General features: G+C 43.9%; 1 protein-coding gene across 1 annotated transcript in view; it reads left to right on the forward strand.

Annotated features, from left to right (window-relative positions):
* Positions 1 to 20,513, forward strand: part of ANK2 (ankyrin 2) — a 121,100-nt gene that overhangs the window by 86,642 nt on the left and 13,945 nt on the right. The window contains exons 10-17 of the mRNA XM_035889080.1: positions 7,584 to 7,682; positions 9,856 to 10,053; positions 13,000 to 13,098; positions 13,272 to 13,370; positions 15,887 to 15,985; positions 17,186 to 17,383; positions 19,328 to 19,426; positions 19,957 to 20,091. Coding sequence (XP_035744973.1) covers positions 7,584 to 7,682; positions 9,856 to 10,053; positions 13,000 to 13,098; positions 13,272 to 13,370; positions 15,887 to 15,985; positions 17,186 to 17,383; positions 19,328 to 19,426; positions 19,957 to 20,091 — 1,026 coding nt within the window. The remainder of the gene's footprint in view (positions 1 to 7,583; positions 7,683 to 9,855; positions 10,054 to 12,999; positions 13,099 to 13,271; positions 13,371 to 15,886; positions 15,986 to 17,185; positions 17,384 to 19,327; positions 19,427 to 19,956; positions 20,092 to 20,513) is intronic.

A 20,513-nucleotide genomic window follows, 5' to 3' on the forward strand; every position in this document is an offset into this window, starting at 1 on the left:
CTTCCTTTACGGGTGATTTTGCAGTCATTCAGGACAAAAGAAAAACCCGTCAATTCGTATGGGCAGCGTTAATTATGTCAAATGGGATTTTGGAGTCTTCTAGGAAAAAGTGGTCGTTCATACGAACTGAGCTGCACAGGACTCGTTCCTGAAAGCTGCTGGGTTTTAAGTGCTGATCTGCAAAATGGTATCTCCAAGTAACAGAGGGTGTTCTAGAACACAGCGTTCAGAGCTGGACATAAGAGGTTTTGTTTCATAAAGTGGAAAGGTAGCGGAAGGTACGAGGATATTGCAGTCAGCTACCCTTGTGGTTGACTCAACCTCTGCAGTTACTTTAATATTAATTGCATCAGCTGTTTGTTGCTTCATGGGCTAGGAAGACAATTGTGATCATCCTATAACTCTATATGTGATTATGATTTTGATTTCTCGTTATTTATGAAATTATGTCTCTCTTGCTCTTTTTTTTTTTTTTTTTTTTTTTTTAAAACTACTGATGATGGAAAATGCTGCCTCTCGTGAAGGTGTGCAGTAAATCATCCCTGGTCAAATTTTCCACAATAAGCGCCTAAAATCTCATGGGAAAGAGGCATGAAATGGTAATAATAAGCTGTAGTCAGGATACTCCACATACTCATAAGCACAGTAGTCATACAGAAATGGTCCCTTTGGCCTGGGGAATGACAGCATTGAATTCACCTATTTCCTGGTCAGTATTTAGATCCTTGTGTTAGAAAAGTTGGCGCAGATGATTGTAAAGGACGTCTTGGTTTTTAAGAGGTCAAGGCGTATTCCCTTTCCCGCTCACCTGCAGAGATTGATGTGCAGTTGTGAATGAAGCTGAAAGAACAGGACCTTGCCCGGCGTAGGTGGAAGGTGCTAATTTTAGAGTCTTCTCATTGTCTGGGCTTCCTGCCCTTTGTCAGCTGCTACAGTAGCTCAAAAACTATCAGCACAAAGTGAAAGCCCATAAAGGTATCCGAAAGCACACATATCCCAGTTTGCACAGGCTCTCGCTTTCATCTTCTGCCTTCTCCCCGCTCAAAGGCACACGGTGGTGGTCGGCTGCGCGTACTTCACAGTGGGGAAGATTCCAGAGCTTTGGTTTTGCTGTCAGCGTCTCCGTGGCGTGATCTTGTCTTCATGCCAGCTGTTTATATCGTCTCGGTGTCTTTTTCTTTTCCCTTCGCTTTGTCCGCATGCCTTGTGTGCTTTGCTATGGCCGTGGGTATGTAGGGTATTGAAGAGGTAGGTTGTGTGTTGCATGCCATGCATACGTGTGTGTTGTACTTTCAAGGACGGGCTTCCGCCTCCTCCACCTCGCTACTAACATGCCTGCCTTTCCATACTCGCCTTTTCATTTCTGAGCACACCTGCATTCTTCCAGTAGGTCAGATTCACTGAAAAACAGTGGAATTAAATCTGCTAGGATATTCCATTGCGGGATAGCTTGGGCTTTTATTCTCAGTCTCCATACTGCATCAGAATAAGCTCGTTGGTTAAAAAAGTACTCGTTGCTTTCATTCGGTTTATTTTTAACTTGCTTTATTACGTGACATCTGATGATGAATAAATTAAGATGCAAAAACTTATTTGAACAGATTTTAGATAAGCCTCAGCAGTTTAATTTTGCAGAGTTAATCTGTGAAATCTTTTTACGTTCAAAAATGTTCCATTGGAACGATCCATTTGGAGCCTCTGTATTGTCTAAAAAAAGTAAATTAAAATGTACATTCTTCCAAGGGAGTAAACGCTGCATGTGTCCTACTGCTCCATAGTTAACGTTGCATGGCAGAGGAAAACCCTGTTTACTGCAGGAATTACGTATTTTGATTTTCTAGACATTTCTTAATGTATTTGCTGAAATTTTATGGCATTTCTCACTACAGTATCAAGATTTAGAGGTGCTAGTAAGTCCGCTTGCTACACTTACATATTTTAAAATAATATTTTACTTAAATGTTTTTTTGGCAAGTGTTACCATTTTTCTCAACTAACTACTAAATAAGTTTTCAAAATGTGGAATTTCGTTTCTCTTTTATGTTGTATCGAAAGCAAAAATGTAAACTCTGATCCTAATTGTATTAATGGGATACTTCTAATAGTACTGTCTGTTATATCTACATTTGGGCTACTTCTGTTTACATACGAGCCCTGTCTGGAGTTTTGTTTGCTAAGCAATTAACGGTTAAAATTTCTTAGGCTAAAACATTTAATATTTAAAATCTTGGTCAAACCTATATTCTCTACAAGTTCACCTGAGTAAGAACTTCAGTGATGTATGTTTGATTAAAATTTTAAAATTTTGCTGAGCTTCTGACCTGTATAACCTACGGTGGTAGCTGGAGGCATTTAAGAGCCAGGCAGAGGCGGTGCTGAGGGCCAGGGTTTAGTGGTGGGATGGCAGGGGTAGGGGAACGGTTGGGCTTGGGGATCTTAAAGGGCTTTGCCAACCTGAACGATTCGATGATTCTAGGATCGGTGGCGTTGGGTTTCAGAAGCAATTATGCAGGCTGTGGCCAGGAATGGGTGTGCAGAAATTTGGTCTCTAAAAGGCGGTGGAAAGTCCAATTTATGATTAAATCGGTGTCGTGGTCAAGAGTAACGTGGCCATTAGCAATTCTCACTCTGAGAGAAGGAAAGCATTTACAGCCTTCCTGAAACGTAGTGAGGATTAGTACAGGGAGAATTATTTTAAGCATTTAAAAGTGGAACAATTTCAGCATGCCCAAAATATATGTATTTCTATTAAAATAAATATTCGGATATAATGGAATAGTAACAGCAAGGATATGTGGGGTATTGAAATGTTACTGGCTACTAAAAGGGTTTAGGAGTATTCTTTACGGATGCAGTTTTTGTAATATCTTTATTTTTATCATCTCTCATATAAATTGTATAGGAAAAAACCGAACAAGAATGTGAGGCTTATCTAGTTTTTTCATGCCTTTTTACTTTTAAAATGCAGTGTTTTTCACAGGCCTTTGTCACCTTACTGAGTATTTCCATTTTGTGGGACTATGCAAACACCCTCAGAAGGGGGGGGACACACACGTTCACCTGTGTCGGGCGCTGAAGCTGTCACACATTTTGTGTTCTGTCTATTGAATCTCACCAACAATGAAATTAAATTTTTCTTGCTCTGGGACTTTTCTTTAGACTCCTCTTGCAGGCGCTTGTCCAGAATATTTACAGTTGAAAAAAATCCCTGGAATGAAACAGAGCATCTAGTCTTGGAATGGAAAGCTTATTGTGTGGGGAAGTAAACACGTTGTGTGCCCGGAGCGTGGCAGCTGGAGCTGGAGAGGGGGGTGGACGTGATGATGGAGGGGAGAAAGTCTGGTGTGCCAGTTGGGTTGGAGAAGGGCCACAGAAAAGAGAGGAGGCCCAGCTGGGGCTGAAAGAAGCGGAAGGTCGGTCAAGGAGATGTACGATACCAATGGGAAAAGAAAAGGAAGGAAACTGGGGTGGAACTTGGATTTTTTTTTTTTTTTTGTGTTGGGTTGGGTTTTTTGTGGTAAACGTGCTTCAGGCACCCCTTAACACTCATTCTGGGAACCCACGGAGATTCATTTGTAGTAACATCTCCTTTTGTATAAACGCATCCTGGCAGAATATTTCCACGTGGTAGTGGGTTTCCTACCCTAAAGCCGTTCCAGCAGGATCCTAACCCTGTCTTGGCACGGTGCTGTGTTGACAGTGGCTTTTTTCCCCCGCAGTAACGCTGCTGTGACATTTTCTGCTCGTCGTCACACATGCACAGAGCACTAATAATTCATTGGCAGTTTTTGCCATTTCTAAAGCAATGTCGGATTATAAATATCTAATCACGATGCAGATACTTGCTATAAAAAATGTGGTGGGTTCATACAGTGTTTACAAGGGAGCGGGAAGGGATGTTGTGCAGGTTATCTAAGCCAGCTATATCGATAGTGACATGTAGAATTATTTAAGTTAGTATCTTATTACTCAAGCAAACGCATGGTATATTTTCTGCTGTTTTTTTAAAATTTGCACTTTGAATGGCAGACCTGGAGGAATACTTTAGAGCCTGTTTAATTATGCCAAGACTCTGAGAGCTTAGAGCAAGAGGGAGGCTTGCCTCGTTCATTTTTAAAGAGATGAGGTTTAGCAGTAACAAAAAACAAACAAATGAAAGGCCTTTATTTGCTGAGAAAGTTTAGACAATTTTGCATGTCTAACGTACAGAATACTAAAATTTCATTTCACCCTTATAAAAATGAGAATATGCAGCTGCAGCGTAGAAGAATTCTTTGACAATTTGGCCCTTGATGTTCATGTGCTGTCATCAGTCTTCGTTCGAATGAGCCTTGAATGTGCCCAACGGTCCTTCTGTTAAGATGCTGCCCATATCGTTTCCCATTAAGGTATCGTTTCCCATTAAGAATCTTCTTACCTCAGTCAGTCTGGGTAAGCTGGAGTAAAGCATTTTGATCCCTGCAAAATGATCCAGTAATTTCTTTTCCTGAGCCCTGCGGTTAGGAGTCACGTGCAGAATTCAGATTTAATTTTGCAAGTTAAAAAATGACCAGCAATTGATTTTCAAGGAAGAAAAGGCAAAAGTTTGCCTTCTCTCTTGAGAGCCCTTTCAGAGGCAGTTAGGAGTGATGGAATTTCATGGCTTCCACACGTACAGCGAGGGCTGTAGTGTCATTTCTACCAGTGACCCGGCTGTTGGTTACGTTGCAAAGTGTGAGCTGGGAGAGCACCGCATACGGGACCAGCAGAGCGCCAGGTGCAGGATGTCACTTGGAAGATGAAAAAAACATTTAACTCTCCATTATGGACTATTTAGGACAAGGAGGTAAATATTGTACTTCCTTAAAATATAAAATTGCTGAATTTCCCGTCTCCCGGCGTGGCAGCCCTTGTGTTTATGGGATATCCATTATCTGTGCTTCGACATCTGTGTCTGTTTGACCCAGTGTTGCGTGTCCCGTCAAATGACGTGTTTGATATTTGGGTCAGCATGCGTTCTTCAGCGTACGTGATGGACCAGTTCGCAATGGCGGGATTAAAAAAGCTCATAGGCAAACTCCTGCAATAGGTTTCAGAGCACTGAGGTTCATTGCAAATGGATAACGGTGCAAAAGAGCCCTAATTTGGTACGCCAGCCTGTCTCTTGGCGTTGGCTAACGTCAGTTGGTCCTCATTGGATTAGGTACTCCTTCTGCTACTACAACAGCGCTCTCTTGGCAATCTTCCTCATCTTGGAAGAAAACATATAAGCAAAAATAGAATCTAAATTATTAAATACACAATAATTTGAAAATATACATGCTGTTTTCCTCAGGGCAGAAAGAGGGGAGAGAAGAGGGAAGGCTGCACAGCACAGTGCTTCGTTCACCTACTGGAAAGTGCTCAGACAGTAAGGGACAAAGCATTTAGAAAAGCTGTGACAGGATAGAACAGGATAAGTAGCAAATTTTTATCTCTGCTTTTAGAGTGAATTATAGATACGAACAGAGGAGAAATCATGCTTTTTAATGATTTAGTTCTTATTTTTGTTTTAGCCAGGCTTTCTTGTGGAGCTGCTGTGTTTCTTAGCTTGTATTTTTCTTCTTTTTCTCCCTCTGGGGATTTGTCCGGTGTTTCTTCAAGAGCTCACACAATTCTACCTTTCTTTTGCCGTTCTGTTCAATAGAACAGCATCAAAGTCGCTGGGCAGATAGGGAAAGTGAACTTCCCATATTGATTAAAAATGTTAAAAAGAGCACAAAAGGTCAGAAACTGGAAGGAAATACCATAAAATACCTTTCCTAGAAATACACCTTAGTAATGCCAACGGGAATTATGTGTCTGGATCCCTCTGGCAGTGAGATGAAAATATACCTCAGCCGTGCATATAAAGACTTGATTTAGGGGGCTCTGAGGTTTTGCTGCAGGAAAAAAGCCCCCGATGATCTAGTGACACCCAATTCCTTTCCATTGACCCAGCCTGCCAGGCACTGAGCAGCCTTAGATTCTGTTTGCGGGTTTGATCTTCCATCTCTTGAATTTCATTGCGAAGCTGCCGTGGGATTTAGCAATGCCTCTGAGATGGTGAGCGTGGGGGCACACCTGACCCCTTCCCATGTTTCTGAAAAATCTTGGGAAACGGTAGGTAAGTAAGGGAGAGAAATTCCTCCCTGCCTACTCGGGGAGCCCTCGCTGCAGTGGGGCGTTGTTGCCCTGCTAACTCAGAAGGGTGACTCTGCTGTCGAAACCGAGGGTGAGGAAGGGTCTGCGTCTCAGAACTACCTTTTGGAGAGTATTTCAGGGCTATGTTTGCATAGCTAAGGTGATGCTGCAATTGCCATGGCACTGTGCAGCCTAGAGCCACTTTTAATTTACAAATGTTAGTAGTATAAGTAAAAATACAGCGACGTAGACTTCCTCCAAACTCCAGCAAGGCAGACAATAGATCATACTTAAGGCCATGTTTTTGCATTTTTGCTGCTTTTTAAGGTTCTAAGTAATACATCTATCTCAGACCAGTTTATTTATATTTTAATCATGCCATTACTGGATTCTTCAGAAAGCACTCTAGAGTAATAGCACCTACTTCACCTACGATGAGCGGTGCGTCTCAAAGGGAGGAGACCTTTCTTGGGATGAAAAGCTACGACCATTTCACCTTTACAAACCTAGCTCTGTTGAACGAGTATCGATGACTTTTCTGAGCGCCTGCTTGAACAGTATTGAGGTCTAATGAGAAGAAAACTTGGGTTTCTATATCTTATGCATTTTCTTTTCTCTGTTGTTCAGCACTAATATTCCTTTGCAACCATTTTTTCCCTCATATTACCTGTATTTTTCTGCGAAAAGTCCAAACTGTAGCGGAGTTACCTAGGATGCATTCTCCTATCTAAATGTTTCATGGATGTATCTTTTGCTGCCGCTGTTGTGATCATGACTGAGTAGCCCGAGCAAGTCTTTCGGTACAGGGTGGTGTTCCACAGTGGAAAAAACATTGCAGAGCTGGTGGTCTTGCAGCTATTTTAGCAAAGAATTGTTAGCTCTTGGTTCACCACTCAGCCTCAGAAATCAAAGGGTTTGTTCTATTCCTTTCTTTCTCTTTTTCTCTGTTTTAAAATCTTCTTTCTCCTGCTGCCTGTTTAAAAAAAAAAACCCAACAAAATCAAAACCGAATAAATTTTCTAGTTTGAACATTTCTTGTTTCAACCCTGCATCAAAAGCAATCCAAAGGACAAGGGTTGATTAACGGAGCATCCTTGGCCCAGCACACGTTATCCAGGGAGAGGCAATACGATCGCAAAGCCACGCAGAGGAGAAGGAGGGGAGGAGGCAATGCATGCTCGCGTTACCCCCTTTGATAAGACATTTCAGCACGCAGTGGGCGGCCTCTCTGAAGCGGTAACCTTAGAGCATCCTTTACTGGTGCAAGGAAGAATAGGGCTGAAACTTCATGTTGCGGAGCCAGCTTCAGTTAGGAGTCAAAAAAAAAAAAAGGGCGTTTTTTCACACGCTTGTGGGGCTGCGTTCCTGGAAGGGTGCTCCTCGGAGTGCCAGTATGGACGGTTGGGGATGTGCTCATTTGTTTTCCCTCCTTTTCCTTTAAGGATGGACTCACCCCGCTCCACTGTGCTGCAAGAAGTGGCCACGACCAAGTTGTGGAGCTGCTCCTGGAACGAGGTGCCCCGCTGCTTGCACGGACCAAGGTGTGTGTTGTACCAGAATACGTTATCAGCTCTGTGTAACTTCCCACAGAACCTTCAATGTCCCTGAAAGGACAAGGAAGAGGACAGGAACATTTCTATTCTCCCAAAGGATATGTGTTAATGGGTAGAATGATCCAAAATAAGGTTTTCTTACATAATGAGGGACTATCCTTTCCAAATATATGAAACAGTATGCACTCCTTTGCCCCTCTCTATAATACCAGCCTGAACACATGATATACAGTGCTGCTGCAAGCACTTCTCTTGCTTCCTAGGACCACAGGGCACGGGGATGGGAAAGCTGGGTCAGTCACTCCCGAGAGATGATTCCTGGTGTATATTTTCTGATCCTTCATATAAACTAACTAGGAGCTGTGGCTTGCAGCTGCTCCTAATTGTTTTCATGGACTATTTCAGACTTGGAAAATTATTTCAGTGTGTTCTTACTGATTTCTGAAAAGCGCACATCTAAGATTAACGCGTTTCCTACAAATGCTGTCCCCTTGGTCAAACTAATGAGAAAAAGATACTTGTGGTGTAATAGCAAACCCCACTGCGCAGCACTTCACATTGGTAACTTTCAGAGCACCTGAGAAAGGTAGCTGGTGTCATTCGTTGGAGAACAGTGGCATAGAGTATTGCGATGATCTGCTTGAGGTCCCCTGGGAGATCAGGAGGGACAAACAATGTAAATACCGGTTTCAGACCATTGCACTGGTTACTGGGCCCCACTGCCTCAAACATGGCTCAAAACAAGAGCAGTTGGTGTATTCTGACCCTTAGCTACCCTTACGGGAGAGTCAAGACTTTCTCTTGATAGTCTTCAGGAGGTTTTATTGCTGGGTTGCAAGCTTATCGACTACATCAAATTGGGATGTGCTCAAGCTATGCATCCTTGATGGCACCAAGTAGTCTAGCTCATCTGTTTATGTGGGAGGCATCCACAGGGAGATGGGAATTGTAAGGAAAAGATTCCCTATGGTTTCACTGATTCCTTTGGTGGGAGAAAGTGGTTAGGTGAACCTCATGCGTCAACACCCTCACTTCACAAGGAGGTAGAGAGGCTCAGAAGAACAGACCCCGCCACACGTAGTGTGCACGCTTCAGGCAGGATTCCCAGATGGTGCCATTCAAAGGCAGGTGTTACCAGTCAGGACAAAATATCAGCATTGCTGTGGCAACATCTGGATGACCCTGCTGTGTTGAGGAGTGAGCGGAGCAGAACCGTCCAGTGAATATTTCCCTCCTTCCAGGTAACAAATGAACAGTCAGTTTGACCATGCCAAGTCATTACCTGTTCAAGTCTGTACGTTAGTCTTATCTTTGAACACGCAGTGTTTTTTAAGTACCTTGTTGCATGTGAAATGAAATTAGATTTAAAAGCAACTTCCTCTTCCAACTTCCAACTGGAACAGGTGGTTCCAAACTGCGGACAGACAAATATGTAAACACTAAAAATACTTTTTCTGAAAAGAACTTGCTATATGTATTAATAGCAACAATTCTCTTTCCTCTTAATTTACCTTCCGGGGACTTCCATATTTACAAAAAGATCTATTAAAGCCAGACAGGGCTCTAAAACTCCTGCTTCCACTGCCCCTCAAGCCTTACGGTTTCAACAGAAGGTCCAACCAAGGTGGTGGTTGAAAGTGTCATTTCCCAGAGGCTCAGGGGTCAAGTTTACCAATACAATTTTTTTTTTCATTGAACACTTAAAGAAGGAAGATATAGGTTCCTTAATAACTATGACGATGGGTAAGTAGGTGCTTTTTCTCTAATTAACATAAAAACTGTGTTATGTAAATATACGTATATATTCTATATATATTGTGTAATTATATGTATATAGTGTTATGATGAGTATCCCCAGAACCGTCTTTTAAGGTCAAGGTGTGTTTTAATAGATCATGAGGCAAGACCCCTAGATTCTTTTGCTTTGATGAAATTCTGATTTTAATTAATTGTATGAAGTTCCTCTAAATTTGCCTGTATTTGCTGGAGGGGGAGGGAAGGCTATAGCTTTTTTTCAGTTTTTCCTCCAGTCCGTAGCTCAGATGCGGCTCTGCCTCAGTGATGGGGGTACTCTGCAAACTCGTGATGGCATCCTTCTAATATGTGCCGCGATCCAAGCGAGAGTTACTAGCAGTTACTGTTCTTTTTTCTTTCACCGCAGAATGGACTCTCTCCACTTCACATGGCAGCCCAGGGGGACCACGTGGAATGCGTCAAACACTTACTGCAGCACAAAGCGCCCGTGGATGATGTCACGCTGGATTACCTGACCGCCCTCCACGTGGCCGCACACTGCGGCCACTATCGTGTCACCAAACTCCTTCTGGACAAGAGAGCAAATCCCAATGCTCGTGCCCTGGTAAACCTGTCCCACCTGTGTCATCTACCAAAGCTATCCAGGGCAGATGAGTAGCTCTTACCAGTAAAGCTAAGTGAAAACTCTGTCAACAAACTCCAACAACCTTAAAGAGTAACAACAGGGGTTGTCACACCTGCTGACTACCAAAATTGGATCTCATCATTAGGCCTAGTCATGGACCAGGTCCCATGGCAAGTGGCTGTAGTATCAGGTCTGGAGGCTCTACAGAGTTCCTAAAATCAGAGCCATTCCTAGCTGATGCTAACGTATGCATTGGTATTTTACTGAATTCATAGTTCAGTTTTCCATACTGCATGATATGATACACAAATGATTTCTAAGCTTTCAACTGAATCACTAAGTTAATTGGCATGGGGAGAATACATTAAAAAGCTAATGCTTCTGCATTTCTCCAAGTATGACATTCCCCTCTCTTGGGTGCCACTTTCCTTCCTTTCCAAAAAGCAGTTCTGATGCTTACAGGCAAACAGGTACGATTCCTTTCACTCACTGATTATCCCCTAACTGGGAGAAAAACATCACATTTGGCTTCGGGAACATATCAAGCTTTCAAGAGTCTTTAATCTAACCCAGATAAGATCCCAATTTTCTCTAATTGGAAGTGTCCCCATGAACTCTTAGCTGGATGGAAGGTAAAATACCAATATGTTACACTCAGTGGGGGAAAGAAAGAGACTGAACACTTGAGGTACTTCTGCATGGCAAGAAGTCTGCCACTGCCTGCTGTATTCAGTCCTTCCACAGACCTTCCACCACAGGCCTCTACTCCGATGTCTTCCCCAGCTTCTTGTCTTCAGTATGACCCCATGGTTTGCTGGGAAGGCTCCCCTATCCCTTATTTCCATTACTTCCTTGGCACTGGCTTTTTATTGACGCAGTTTTCTTCTGCCCTCTCCTTTTTCTTGGCCTCTCTATACCCACAAATCCCATAACCCCTCACGCTTCCTCTCCATACGCGTCTCTTGTTTTGCCTTTCTCGGTATCGTGTTCACTTGGTTGATTTTTTTCAATGCTGTTTTCATGCTTTCTTATTTTTCTTGCCCGCCTTCTGATTGCCTTCAGCTATACTTCCCTCAGCTACCCAGGTTCTATGCTAACCCCCACATCTTCTTTCTTTCCTTCCATGACCAGAAATACACTTTCTGTTCCCCTCCCTCCCTCCCAGAGAAACATCTGCAACGAAAGGCAAATGCCCTCAGGCCGCTGCCTCTCTGCTCTCTTCCCTCCAGACTGGTTTTTTTTTTTTTTCCCCTCTTGTTACCTCTCCCATCAGGGACCTCCGGCTTGTTTATAGTATTCAATATATTAAATGATGCTTGCAATTTCTGTTAGCGATAAGAGTTTTGTTCTGCCTTCTCCTCTCCCCCAGCAAACTCTTCCTCACTTAAGTAGAAGTAGCAAAATTAAATCAACCCAGGCAGTAAAATTAAGTGAAAATATGGAAACTTCTGAATCTGTAAAACTCCCTATGAAATATGTTGAGAGATGTTGTGCGGGAGGTATGATACCTAATGGGTTTGATTCCTTTAGAAATTGGAGAAGGCCAATAGTAGTAATAATATTCAGCAGAGTCCTGTGCTGGATTAAATTTTACGAATAATTAATTTTCAGGTAGATTTAAAAAAAAAAAATTGTTAATGTTTGCAAAATGATTTGGGGATACAAGCACTATGTGAGTCCTCAGCTTTTTCAGTTTGTATCTGCTTTAAAGCCCCTTCCAGTCGACCGGTAATTAACATTTCCCATAACAAGAAGCTGACTGCTACCTGTCATGTGCCTCTTCCCGTGAGCTAAGATTTTGCTGCGAAGTCCTGTTCACTGCTAGCTGACTGTTCAGCAACACTGATCCTTTTCATCAGAAAATAGAGCATTTTCTCAACATTATCTAAAAACATTACCTGTGCTTTTCACTAAAACGTTCACGTAGGGTGAATAATGTGTTGGCTTAGCTTCAGGCACACGCTTAACCTGCATTAACTAGAAGAGTCCCTAAAAAAAGCCTGACGTCAAAGCACGTATTACCGTAGAGAGTATGAAGACACGCTTTGATTTGGGCCCCAGCCTTACTGAAAAAGCATTTCCAGAGAAATGAATACGCGCTGATGGCAAGCACAACGCTAGAAGTGTTGTCCCGCAATACAAAATGCTAAGTCACAATCTTGATTTAAGATGCTCCCTTCCCCACCCCCCTTTCATTCCTGTCCCTGCCCCGTTGAATTTTAATCCAGACGAGGGCTGATACCTTGCTTACAAACATGGGACGGGAATAAAGGAAGGGGGGTGCCACAAACACTTGAAGAGTGAACACTTTGTATCGTGAAACCAGGGCTCAAGTAGTGATTTTTTTTATTTAAGGTACCTCACAGGGTCCACACGCAAACGTGAATGCAATATACCGATGCATAAATATAAAAATAAACACACGCAGATGCCTAGGTAACGAGATATTCCAAACTGACAGATGAAACAAGGTGGAATCTGGAAGAAGGACTCTGTTCTTTTCCCAGAGGGGTATCGAACATGCTTTATACATTTCCAAAGGCGCTAACTGATTTCAAAGCGATCGCTGGCATTTCTTATATTTTCCTGGCGTTAGGCAATCTTGGGAGCCACTTTTAAGTCATCCTTACATACATGGAACCGCATAGATCCACGCGCGCGTACCCTTGGAAGTCAGCACGGGCGTGTCCTGTAGTTGGGGTTTGGAGGTGGAAGTTGGGTTTCTCTCCGTTGCCTCCGAGGAAAGCGGCGGTGCTGCTTTGTTGTGCCGCAGATGGCTGGGAGATGGCTGCGATTGATAACCCGTTGTGCTTAAGGAACAGTTGCTTCTGGTACTCTAACACTTCTGCTCCCGGTGTGCCGGCATGGGGCTGCGTGGAAAGTGTAGCTGCATGTTTTTAACTAACATGACTGTCTTTTGCACAGAATGGTTTTACTCCACTGCACATTGCCTGCAAGAAAAATCGCATCAAAGTCATGGAACTCCTGGTGAAATATGGGGCTTCAATCCAGGCTATAACAGAGGTAGAAAAATGTTTCGTGTCCTGCAGAAACATTCCTTTTCTCTCTCCCTTTTTGCTTCCTTTTTTTCTCTCTCCTCTCCATGCCTCACCTTCACTTATGTTTTATTTAAACGAAGAAGCCCCCTCCTTTACGCCCGTGCAGAGGAGTAAAACTGCTCTTGCTTTGTTTCGCAGTCGGGCCTCACACCAATACACGTGGCTGCATTTATGGGCCACTTGAACATAGTCCTCCTTCTGCTGCAGAACGGAGCCTCTCCCGATGTCACTAACATTGTGAGTATGGCTTTGACTAGAATCATCCGTGCAGTCCCTCCTCCAAAAAGGGTCTGGCCTACCAGCCTAGCTCAACCAAAGGTCACATTTCAATGCTGCTTTATGAGTTTGTTGCTTTTTAGGAGAAATGATCCTAGCACCTTGAGTGAAGAGGGGAAAATGGCGATTGCGTCTGCGTTATAAGCCCTCTGTGGTTTCATGTTTTCTTCAGCAGTGCTGGAGTAGGTAAAGTTTCCCTTAGAAACAGGCAAAGCGCACCAAATACATCCAAAACTGATTATAGGCCAAGTCACAGGGAAGACTGCGTTTCCGTTCTGAAGGATGAAATTTAAGTCCGAACGGCTCTAATTTCTGCTTGCATAGCTTCACTGGCTGCCATGAAATTGTGGCATTTGTATCTGTGAAAGGGTATCAAATGCTTAAAACCTAACAATTAAAAAGTAAAAAAGTTGAACTTGAGATATTCCCCTTAGATGAGAAATTCCAGGGACTGGTGCCTTTCAAACGAACATGCTTAAATCTAAAAAATGTGACCTTTGGGGGATAACACAAAATGCAGAACCTGACTTACCATAGAAATCAGTGTTTGTATACCAATAGCCTAGTTACCAAGAATAACGGCAATAGAAAGAACGTGATGCTTTTCTGAGCTGTGTTCTAGAGATAATCGTGCTGTTTGCATTTGTCAGGATAGACAAATACTCAACTTACGACCGCCTGCGCTTTGAAAGCAGCTTTCTACCAGTAAATGATGTTACAGATAAGTGTTCCCAACAACAAAAATTTAGTAATCCAGGTACGCTGGACTCATAAGTTTTTCTCAGTTAGAAGAATCTTGCGTGGAACCTAGTAAAGGTGTTGAGCATGCCGAGTTGTTTGCTTGAATCCTTAGAATAGACTTTTCTTGACAAAGTCTCTTACTACTTTCATACTTTTTAATAGGCACAATCTTTCTATAAAAACTTTATTGATCCTATGAAAGCCGACCAGGAATTCTTATGGAAGCAATTAAAAGTATTGTGTTACCAGACGTTTGTGTGCAAAGTTTAATGCGTTACAATTTATGCTACACAGGTGTCTTGGCTTTTACTTGGTAAGCTGAAGTTCCCTCTTGAGTTACTAACTGTTCCCAAAAGCTCAATTGCTTTGCTAATTCAAATAGAAAAGGGTCTGTATAGAAATTTGATCTGTAGACTGTGTGAAATGTAAACCTTATTCACATTTTAAACAGCTCATTCCTCGGGTAATAAAGTTTATATAGATGAAATTCTCTATTAAGATTTGTAGCTAGGGCTGTGGGATTTTGTTTGTTGCCTCCTTACTAATCACAGCTGGTCATATAATGTTAATTTTAAAATGACAAGATAAATCAAGTGTGGAGAGGGATTGCTTTAATTAGAAGTTCGTTAATAGTAGGCAAGCTCAGGCCGCTGCTTTTCCTACGTCTAGATGAAGGACAAGAAGGCGGTGGACTCCTGATTCTGATGCAAAAGATCTTGACCAGAGTGTTCATTTTGGCAACTGCAGCTTAACTTGATAGTTGTGGGGGGTGAAAGCCTTACAACGGAATATACTCCAGCTTTAGAGTAAGGAGAAGGAACAATTAACGCCAAGAAGTAATCGATCCCGCTGCGTTGTCGTAACACAGCAGATAATGTACAGAGGGTCCTGGTTACCAACCTGTCCCAGTACCTAACGTTCCAGGTACCGATGAGCTGCACAGGGACTCTTTAGTCCACTTCAGGACAGTGCACTCTGAATTCTGGACAGTACAAAATTAAGCTTAGAAACACCATCGTCAAGGAACACTCACTTTCAGGGTTCCTTTGCAAATCTATGCAAAAAGCACTTTAAATATATCACCCCTACTTCGTTACCCTGGTCTGAGGTTCCACATCGCTCCAGTCAGCTTTCCAAAATTTCATATTCTCCCTCAAATTCCGTGAGCTACGAAAGGCTTGAAACAAGATTCATTCCATAGCCTGCAGACAGAGCCACGCTGCTTGAGCACAGATTTTTACACGTTTCATATGCTGGCTCGGCTGTGCGCAGCCATTGCGAGGCCTTTTAATGCTGCCAGCTCCGCACAGCGTGCAGGAAGAGACCATCTGGAAAAATATCCCCCTTCCATCTTGGGGCTCGTGTGCCTCGCAATGCCTTGAGAGAGACAGGCTCGATACGCTCTTATCTCCTGTGCACGAGCTGAGAAGACCAAGGAACATATGCGACCAGGGGAGTCTATAGGGCAGAATTTTCTATAAGCCAGGATTTTCATTCTGACCCGCTGTAGTGAGATTCCGTTTGGGATCACCGAGTTTGCAAGCGGAGGCGTACCCAAGCCCAGCGACGTGTACGCACGCACCCTTCTGAACTGCCCGTTACTGGGTCTGAAGTCAGATCCTCAGCGGGCGGAAAGGCGGGTCTCTGCACGAATTGATGTGGGTGGAATTTACACCGTCGGAGCTCTGCTTCTTCAGGGAGGTTTAGGACACTGAAATACTTTTGCTTTTCTGCAGCGTGGAGAAACTGCGTTGCACATGGCGGCACGTGCTGGGCAGGTGGAAGTAGTTCGCTGCCTCCTGAGAAACGGGGCCCTGGTTGATGCCCGAGCCAGGGTAGGTGTTCTGCTTACAATTTTTTTTTTTTTTTTTTTTTTTTTGCTTTCTCTTACTCAAAACCACACCTGAAGCAGAGGAGCTAGGGAGGAGCGGTTTCAGTTTTATTTGATCTGTTGATTCAATATTAAGCACACCTTGAAAACCCTTCTGAAAACAGTAACGTATTTATGCGTAGATTTTCCAAAGAGAACGTGTGTGGTGGGCTGACCCTGGCCGGCAGCTCAGCCCCGCTCGGTCATCTGCTTGCTGCCCCTGCAGCAGGATGGGGAAGAGAACTGGAAGGGCAACAGCGAGAAAATCTCTTGGGTTGAGATAAAGACAATTTAACAGGTGAAGGAGAAAGAAAAAAACCAACAACCACAAACCCACCAAACGAACCCCTCCCTGCCACAGGCAATGCAAAGGCAGTTGCTCGCCACCGCCCACAAGCAGACCGATGCCCAGCCAGTCTCCGAGCAACGGCTCCTTTGGAAAAATTCAGCCCCTAGTTTTATTGCTGAGCATGACGTTATATGGTATGGATTATCTCTTCGGTCAATCCGGGCCAGCTGTCCTGGCTGCGTCCCTTCCCAGCCTTTTGCCTGCCCCCAGCCTTATTCCACGGTGGAGGGTAGAGGGAGAAACGGAGAAAGCCTTGGCACTGTGTAAGTGCTGATCAAACACTGGTGCGTTATCAGCGCTGTCTTGGTCAGAAATCTAAAGCAGAGCACCATATGGGCTGCTGTGATGAAAATTAACCCCATCCCGTCCAACCCCAGCACAATGTGCCTGACTCAGACCAGCCATAGCTATTCTGTCTGAGCAAGGAGGTGCACAGCCATGTCCTAAAACCAAACATCAGAGGTTCTGATAGCCATTAGTGCCAGATTTTGAAACCAAGGGGACTGTTCATAGAGCAAGGTACAGCTGTTGTAAAACCGATTAAGAACACAAAGGGGAGCAAGTGATGCTCACAGTGATGGGCGCTATCTGCTTGATAAAAGGAGAAAACAATGTTTCTCTTCATAGTTCTCTGTATTCTAGTAAGACATTGCCAAAGCTCATCACAAAAATTAACCTGCCAACCCTCCATTCCTGCCTTTTTTTGGTACTACCTATGATGTATTGCAAGACGAAAGCATAGATAGATCTACTGGGATCAACCAGAATATTGTGTGGTTCTACCTGCGCTAATTATCTCCTCGATTTGAGTTGTAGGAAGAACAGACTCCACTGCACATTGCTTCTCGCTTGGGTAAAACGGAGATCGTCCAACTTCTGCTACAGCACATGGCCCACCCTGATGCTGCAACAACTAACGGGTACACCCCGCTGCACATCTCTGCCAGAGAGGGACAAGTTGACGTCGCATCAGTGCTCCTAGAGGCAGGTGCCTCGCACTCCATGTCCACCAAAGTAAGACAAAATGCTTTACCTCTGTATTCCGGTAGCACGGGCAATGCGTGCCAGCACACGCCTGTTCCATGAGGAATCCACTGAGAACTTGAACTAGTTTGGGTCTTTTGTTTTGCTCTTACTTAAACAGCGATCCAGTAGACTGAAGTAGCGTCTCAGAAGTTAATCAAATTTTGACAAGTTTTGCTATCATCTGAAGTTGGGAGTTTGGTTCCCACTGGGGCCAAATACAGATCCTGATAAATGCACGGTCCCAACATGTTTAAAATGGACACGACGTACTTGTTTCTCTCTTCCCATTGTGTTATGGGTAGGGCTTTTTTGGCCAAAATTTTCAAAAAAGGAAAAAGGGATGACAGCGACGCTTTTTTTATGAACAGGCCAGCTTATTCTTCAATACCTTGTTTATTTAAATAGGAAAATAATTCTGGTCTCTGCTAGCTGAAAGGAATGTTCCTAAATCGTACAAGTCAGCATCTGCCCGGTTGCATCTAATGCTCGATCTACTTTCAGTGGTTCCATAAATGAGGTGTTATATGACACAATAGGCCATTTTGTCTGGGGTTATAAAATGACTGTCTGCAGAATCATTATTGTTTTGTTAGCCGAAAATGTTTATCAGTAGATTGCTAACAGAGCTATGAACACGTAAGAAAATAGATAGCTGTGAATAGAATTATTTGCCAAGATAACTTTTCCAAATTTATCGCATGTGATTACGTGAGAATCACCTCATTCTCACTATTGGTTTTGGTCTTGAAAAAGTACCCCTAATTTTACAGCTGGAGCCCAAAACATATTTTTGATCAATGGGATGTCTTCCAGGTTTTAGAAGATTAAACCAGCAATTTTCAAATTACGATCCACAGATTACTGGGAATGCTTGCTGTTCTCCTTTCATCCAGCTGTTAAATCACCTTAAAATGGCTAAAAATACACTAAATACTTTCCTAATTTCCCATATTGCTTTATGGCAATTGCTTTAGTGCTGCAGGAACATTCTAGAATTATGAATAGGAGCAGATGTAGTCCACTAGATAATCTCTCTACAAACCTGTGATTCATGAACTGGAAATATTTGAGATTCCCTGACGTAAACTCTTTTTGAGGTGGGACTAATGGAACAAGAGGATAATGATAACACACATTGCACACGACTGATGTGTCAGGCAAATAGGTCATTGTAGCTCCCTGGAATTGCTGTCGGGGCAGCGGTGTAGTCTGCCACCTGCTGCCTTGCTTCCGTGAGTTTTCCTTATCAACACGATTTTTTTAAATTAAAAGAACAGGCAAAGAGCGTGTTAGTTTGACATAGACCTTACGCCCGCGCTGGACTGACAAGCGTTACTAAAACAAATAGAAAAGGGCTCTTTTTTAAAAGACAAAATCTTTAGTCTTGCCACAGTGTGTTTCCAAAAGCACTGCCGTTGAGTCAGGCGTGACAGAGGCTGCAGCAGAACTTGGTGACTGGATGGATACCTGAGTCCAAATACAAATCATTCTTCAACAAACTCTCCAAAGGAGGCATACGAAGTTTGGGGCTTTTCGCGCTGAATTTCATTGGTGTTTGATTGTTAATGGCAACAGTGGATACAGGAAATATTTCTAAAGTTGTCATGAAACTAAAAAGCGCAGCTGGCTTGGAGTAGAAATTTGAACAAGTGCCTTCGTTGCCCACACACACAGTGTATGTTGCTAGTAGAGTCTGTATCAGCTAAAATGTCTGACAGCAGGTATATAGGGAAGAATAACAAAAGGGAAAGTATTTTCTTGTATTTCATGCTTCTCCAAGTGCTTTCAAGCGATGATGCTCTTTCTAGGAATGGCTGTCAATTTTGCCAGCTAGAATATAGGTTGAAGAATAAGTGCTTAATGCATAATTCTTAAAATGTCGGTATGACCTTTAACGCAAACATCTGCTTTTTATCTCCTGCCATTTTTCAGAAGGGATTCACACCTTTGCATGTGGCGGCCAAATACGGGAGCTTGGAAGTGGCAAAACTCCTGCTGCAGCGCCGTGCCTCTCCCGATTCGGCTGGCAAGGTACTGACGAGAAAGAAAACAAACAAAAAAGTCAGCAGTGTTTTGGATTCTTCCTTAGGAAAGAACAGTGTGAAACATGCACGTGGAAGAAGGCTGGGGCTGCTTTCACGTGGCGGCATTGGCTTGATTAGGGTCGTGTTCCCCAGGGGTGACGGGCATGTGCACTACCTGTGGAAACCGCGCCACCGGGTGTGCTGGGTTCGGGTCCCTGGCGGGAGGGCACGGTGCACGCGGCTCTGAGGGGCAGATACATTTCTGTCGCTCAGAAAGCGCCGATTCCATTAAGCTGTCCAACGTGTCAGAATCCTACTGGATAAACACGGGGGCAAGACCCAGTTTTCCCCACCCTGTTGCTGTAGGGAATGGCTTAGCATGGGCTCTGAGGAGAGGGACCTGTGGCCGCCGGGCTTCCCAGATTCGCCCCCCTCCGCTGCTTCTGCCCCGCTAACGTCCGGCTGCCCTCCGCCCCCGCTCCCATCCCGCTCCCCTCAGGTACTAACGCGTCCCTAACGCCGTAACCACCCTTACAGAACGGCCTCACCCCCCTCCACGTGGCGGCCCATTACGACAACCACAAGATCCCCAAGGGTGTGGGTGGGCAGACGCTGGGACGGGGCCGCCCGGAGGGGCTGGGGGGGCTTTGGAGGTGGTCACGGTGTGACCAGGCAAGTCGCTGAGCCCTGTGAGGTTCACAGAGTGGGAAGGTGGCCCTGCCTGGGTGACCCCTACCTGAATTAGGGTACGGCACTCTCAGACACGTGTTGAAAAAGAAGAAATATTTATGTGTATGTACATACGTATGTGTGTGTCTCAGCCCGTTTTTATGTTTGTGAGCTTTAGTCACAGCTAGAAATCACTTTAGTGCTGTGTAATACTGGAAATGATGTGTATATTCTGACCGTGCATATGCAGGATTTGTTCCAGGGTTAGGAGCAGCATCATAGAACAGAGTCATGGAATCATTTAGGTTAGAAAAGCCCTTTAAGATCAAGCCCAACCGTTCCCCTACCCCTGCCATCCCACCCCCAAACCCTGTCCCTAAGCACCTCGTCTGCCCGGCTGTTAAATCCCCCCAGGGGTGGGGACT

Source organism: Egretta garzetta, unplaced genomic scaffold (genome assembly GCF_000687185.1).
Source record: "Egretta garzetta isolate BGI_Z169 unplaced genomic scaffold, ASM68718v1 scaffold622, whole genome shotgun sequence".
NCBI lineage: Eukaryota > Metazoa > Chordata > Aves > Pelecaniformes > Ardeidae > Egretta > Egretta garzetta.